Genomic DNA, 5,688 nt, shown 5'->3' with positions numbered 1-5,688 from the left:
CAAATACATACTCATGTTGCTTTGTCATGTGACCTCTTCCACACATTGAAATAGTTTTTCCCATTTTTTGACTCCTGTGTCAGACAGACATATTCTTTTCATGTCTGTACATGAAGAGCGAGTATCTAGTATCTAAATTTAGCAGAGTGGACGCTTTGATAAAGTACTTTACATGTATTTTTCTGTAAACCCCTTTAACACACACACACACACACACACACACACACACACACACACACACACACACACACACACACACACACACTGTGTTCCTCTGTCCACGTCTGCTGCTCCACTGGTCCCGTCCTGACCCTCGCACACACTGAACCTACCGCTGTGCAACAATACACACATTCACAGCACACAGACAGCAAATTGCTTCTCTCATTCCCCACCACGCCCTGCCTTCGTCCTCGGCCACCTGCAAAACAAACTGTGCTGGAAATTTCACTACAAATTACCCTGTGTCTGCCAAATCCCCCCAGGAGCGAAGGAAATCAAAACCCCGCGTCTCCCTCCCCCACCGACTCAGACCTCAGCCCCACTCACACACATGATCCCCACTGTATTTTGGCTGATAATACTAATGATAATACTAATGCTTTTTTCATTGTATGAAATTCATGAAAACACCTTTAACCGAGTTTCTTTGAAAGTACAGACTCAATTTCAAAATAAAGGTGGCTTGAATAGGAAGAAAGAAAAGACAAGGAAGATGAAAAGACTAAAAAAAGACACTTAAAACCTTCCTCTGATTCTTCTCAGCACCTGTTCCTGAACAACGTCTGTGGACTTTAGGTCGACATGACATCGTGAAACTAAGCTTCCATTCCTGCTAAGAAAGAGTGAAAACTGAGACCTGTTTCGCTTCAGGGGAAAATCAAAGGAAGGCACATACCTTAGCAGTGAATAATGATCAACAGCATAAACCCGGCAGGACTCTCGTCGTAAGGCCCACAGCGCCTCCTGGTGGCGGCTCTGCGGAGCTGCCACGAGACAGGAATGTCAGAAAGAGAGCGAGTCAGTGGCCGATGTGCCAGAGAGATGAGTGGTGAAAGCTCCTTGGAAAAAGGATTAGGGCTGTTTATGTTGGCCAAGTGGCCCGCTGCCAGCTGTTCAAGTGTGCAAACGTCTTAAAGCTGCAGAGCTCCGGGTCGGTCATGAATCTTTTCACTCTATTTACCCTCCACCCAGACAGTATGGATGGTTGTGCTTTGTTCAGGGGGAAAGCCCCCACCTCCACAGCCCACAGCACCAAAAAAACAAAAAAAAAAACACGCAGCACTCGAAAAATGTGTTGGATTCACAACCAGCTCTACGGTGACTCCACAAAAATATACATCTGCCCAGAATATGCTTGGTATAATTTATATTTATATAAGTAAAAGCTTTTTTCATTTAACTGGTGAAGTAACAATCTCTTCATATACAGTTGTTTCAAGTATGTAAGTTTTACTTGAGTCAGACATTTCTCCTCACTGCTAGGTACGTTAACACTAGTGAGTACATCTGCCAGACGTGATATGGATTTCATCAAATCCAGAAAGGCAGGGAGTAGATGTGTCCAGGTTGGAGGTGAAAGGAAGGGGGGGGGCACGTATCAACAGCAGGATAAGACTCAGCCTGGGAGATGGCGGCGAGCCAAGGCCTGAAGCTACACGTGAGCAGGGCCTGTGAGCTGCGCTTATGAGACGAGGGTCTCAGGTCATGGAATAATAAAGACCAGAGCTAAACTACAACTGCTGTTCAGCCTTTGAGAGGGTTGATAAAGCTCGTCTGTGTATCAGATGTACACAATTGTTGTGTGAAAGCTGCACCTTGAATGTGTGAGGCTGATGTCCAGGTAACACGACTCTGCAAACACTAACTGTGAACCTGATCGGTGACCTGCTCTCTAACCAGGCAGAAGCTCTGCATCTGTGCAGCACCTGCTACTAGTTCACTCCACCGTAGGCCTAAGCTGCTGCTGCACAAAAAATAAAGTCTGCAGAGGAATGAGAAATGCAAAACAAACAGTATAGTGGAAGTGTTTGTGAACGCCGCCATCTTTTGGACGTTATCAGCACTGCAGCAAATAAAAAATAACATTTGGCTCAAATGCCTTCCCCATTTTAAGTAAAGTTATTTATACTAATGGTATTTTACTACATATTTGTAGTAAATGCACATGTACTAGTGTGTAGTAGACAGTGTCGTAGCTATTAAAAAAACTGTATATTGAAGCTGCTTTGCTTGTATTGTAGTTGTATGATTTCTGTCAGTACAGAGTAGATTTCATCCGAGTAAACAGTTAAAAACCAGAAAACTTAGTTTCACACCATTGAGTTTGTATTAAATAGAAACATGCAGACTTAAAACATTAAGACAATCTTCACAGCCCTGATAGGTCAATAGGTCATTTTAAACTACTGAAACTATAAACACTTTTAGAAATTTGTTGACACATTGCTCCATTTTTCTTAAATTAAAATGCTTAATAGCTTAAAAAGTGCACCTGACCAGTGCTCCACCTTATCATGTACTGTAAGTACTCCAACAGAACAAGGAGGGTTTGTATCACAGGACAAAACAGACAATAACCATTGGAGGCACTTTTGTAAGTCTCACACATAAAATATCCTAAAGACAAGAAAATATTACTTTTAAAGCATGACAGTTTAAAGCCTGACAACTGGATCAAGCATATTGCACCATATTCTTACTGTGATCACAATTCACACTTTTGGCATATTAGGCTCCAGATCAAAAAGGCACGATGTTCGAACATTCAGTTTAGCTTCTTCACACAGCTCAGGCAGTAGAAGAACACAACATAAGTCCCATAGTACAGTTTTGGGCTAAATGTTATATTATTGTGTATAAAAATACCTGATATCTGACACTGTTACGATTTGTTATGTGCTGACACAGACAACAGGTTGTTGTCCTAAGCCCTTGGTTAGCTGACACAGTCTTGTCTGGTCTCCAGACAAACACTTTGGCTATTTGCAATTGCTGTTTAATACCTCAGTTAGTACCCAACACCTTTAGTAAAGCACCTGAGGATCTGTAATACCAAACATAACCAAGAATCCGAGAAAAAAAAAACAATATTACCTAGTAATATTCCAACAAACTCTCCTAAGTGTTCAGACGTGTGCAGCAGCATTACTGAAGACTCTCCAGTTATTCTAGTATTATTAAAAGGTAACATTCACTGCTCATTGTTGCCCCGAGTTAACTTTGCTTGATCTTGATTATCACCTATTTTACCCATGAGTCTTATTTTGATTTCTTTCGGCTTCGTATGAGACAACTCTGCTCCAGGCATGAAGATGCTTAATTGGTCCTGGATTGAGAGACGCTGGCAGGGTTCATGGTCGAGCACCACTACCATCTGTGGTTGAAGCTGCACCGTTGTCCTTTGTCTTGAAATAAATTAAATAAAATATTGGCAGCACGATGCATATCAGCAGCACAGCCACCAACGCATTCCACCACTGGATGCCCCAGTCTGCACCGTGACTGGTCAGGCGGCGCCCTCCCAAACTAAAACGCTGTTGTCTCCTTGAGCTTTCGGAGGAATCCTCCTGTTGATCGTTTGTAGTCTGGATCAGCTTCTCTATATCGTTATCCACCTCCATTAGGAAATCTGTGACCTCCTGCAGATGGGGCTGGGCTCTGGTTCTGTCCTGGGGCTTCACCAGTCTGGTGGGTGATACTGGCATTTCATCCTGAGGTTTGTTTAGGTCTGTGAAAGTCTCCATTAGAAAGCTGTGTTTCTGAATTGGTATTTTAACCGATTTCAGTGCAAACAAGTCTTGCTCCTGCATCAGGTTGTTCACCCGCTTTATATCTGCTACCTGTTGACAGAGAGGGGTATGAATGTAGGTTAATGCCACTGACACACATAAACTCCACAAAAACTACAGTAGACTTCACACCTCTTTACCTTACAGCCATACTGCAGGGCAAGCTTGTTCAGAGTGTCACCTTCCAACACCTCCCGCTCCAGCACCTCAACGTTTCTCAGTCCTCCTTGCTCCTGCTCACGGAAGGCTTGCGGCCTCGTCTCAACTACGCTGATCTCGTCATCGTCGGAGGACGACACAGCCGTCTCATTCGGCCTCCTCTTGAACATGTAGACCTGGCCATCTGCGCTGGCGTGAACATCTACCGGAGCCTGAAACGCACGAGGCACATGCTCCCCTCGTCGCATAATGAGTCACCAGCCTGAGAGGATGATCCTGATTCTACTGTTTAGAGAAAAAAAGATATATAGAAAAACATGTGTAATACTTACACCTACTTACACTAACATGCTATATTAAAAAAACGTAGTTATTCTAATGACAGTAAATATAGACCTTCAATCTCATTCATTGTTTGTGTCCGTGCTGGTGATGAACTGAAGTCAGGAAGTATTAAAAAATGAAAAGCCCTTATTATTAAAATTGTTATCTGGGGTTTATTTAAGAATATAAAAATGTCATGACTCCTCTTAGGGGAAAATGGGTGTTATTAGTTCAGTTTTAATAATGCAGACCTTGTAACAGGTTTTAGTTTTTTGTATTGTGTATCTAGTGAAAGGTTAATTTACAATATAAGTTTGTAAAAAAATATAGTCCTTGAAGAGTTGTGGAGGAAAAATGACTCACTTCCAAACGCAAAAGACAACACCCTACACACTATTGTTTACCAAGTACATGCTAATGTTTACTAAGTACACACTAATGTTTACTAAGTACACGCTAATGTTTACCAAGTCCAAACGTATGCCCTGTCACCATAAATCTGCGTATGCGTCTTAAATATTGAAGCGGAACATTAAGCTTGATTCCACTGTTCCTGTTGAAGAGTCCGGCTACACGAATGTTACGAACTCGGTAAACTGTCTTTACAAAGTTGTCGGAGGACGGAGTTTTTACAGGAGCACTTGAAGGCAGCACTGACACTACAACTCTATCCGAGGCTAACGCTAACAGGTTAGCTAAGTAGCGTCTGACATTCGGTATCTGTTCAGCCAGTTGCCTTCAGAAAAGTCTCTACTGTGCTACTTACACGTAGCCCAGTGTGTTTGAGAACATTTGGAATAGAGTCACTTATAACAAACAGAGATCGCGTACTTTATAAAACTCAGTGTGAGCGCTTTCGATCCATCTAGTTACCTTCTCAACTGCTTGGGCAGCACGAGCCACCGTTTGCCCAAAACCAGCCTCCTCAGCTCGGCTACTGACATTACGACAACGCGCGGTGTCGTAGCTGCTGCTCGGCGCACTTCTTCTTCTTCCCACTCGCTCTAGAGCGGACGGTGGATGGAAGAAGGGCTCACTACCGCCACCTAGTGCGTAAAGTGTGACACTTTTCATCCACACACATTTTAACCTAAATTAATTATTGTTCTTGATATTACAAACACTGCCATTGTATAGTTTTCTCACTCCATTGTTCACTATAGAAAATCTACACATGTAATTTAGGTATAGCGGAGTATTTTCTGTTTAAACTCCCATAAACAAGTAAACTGTCTTTCCGCTCACGACTACTGTTGTTGGAAAAGTGTTGAACCACAGGGACTATAAGTGTTATTTTACCAGTAGGATTTATATATAAATATATATAATATAAATATATTATATTTTGTCTGAGAGGATGACAAAATATTCAATTATCGTCTAGGATCCTTGTTTTTTAGGGAAACAACCACCT

The 5,688-nt window shown here is 42.2% G+C and overlaps 1 protein-coding gene across 3 annotated transcripts; it reads right to left on the bottom strand.

Annotated features, from left to right (window-relative positions):
* Positions 1-2,310: 2,310 nt before the first annotated feature.
* Positions 2,311-5,308, bottom strand: lysmd4 (LysM, putative peptidoglycan-binding, domain containing 4). 3 transcript variants are annotated; one of them, XM_041071105.2, is made up of 3 exons: positions 5,148-5,308; positions 3,932-4,235; positions 2,311-3,842 (listed from the first exon to the last, which is right to left on the bottom strand). In XM_041071105.2, exons 2-3 carry the CDS (start codon positions 4,196-4,198, stop codon positions 3,354-3,356), a joined length of 756 nt encoding a protein of 251 aa, XP_040927039.1. In that variant the 5' UTR covers positions 4,199-4,235; positions 5,148-5,308; the 3' UTR covers positions 2,311-3,353. The 3 variants fall into 3 exon arrangements, with proteins under 3 accessions (XP_040927039.1, XP_029008577.1, XP_040927040.1); XM_029152744.3 differs by having other exon boundaries at positions 3,932-4,232; positions 5,148-5,280; XM_041071106.2 differs by having other exon boundaries at positions 5,106-5,258.
* Between the last annotated feature and the right edge of the window lie 380 nt (positions 5,309-5,688).

Source organism: Betta splendens, chromosome 6, assembly GCF_900634795.4.
Source record: "Betta splendens chromosome 6, fBetSpl5.4, whole genome shotgun sequence".
NCBI lineage: Eukaryota > Metazoa > Chordata > Actinopteri > Anabantiformes > Osphronemidae > Betta > Betta splendens.
Note: the sequence above shows the minus strand (reverse complement) of the source record. Positions and strands in the feature narration are given on the sequence as shown.

Bases quoted from the DNA above. Each gene is read 5' to 3' on its own strand.
- lysmd4 (XM_041071105.2), bottom strand. From the start codon at position 4,198: ATGCGACGAGGGGAGCATGTGCCTCGTGCGTTTCAGGCTCCGGTAGAT. The intron at 3,843-3,931 runs GTAAAGAGGTGT...CTCTGTCAACAG, and splicing joins CCCTGCAGTATGGCTGTAAG to GTAGCAGATATAAAGCGGGT.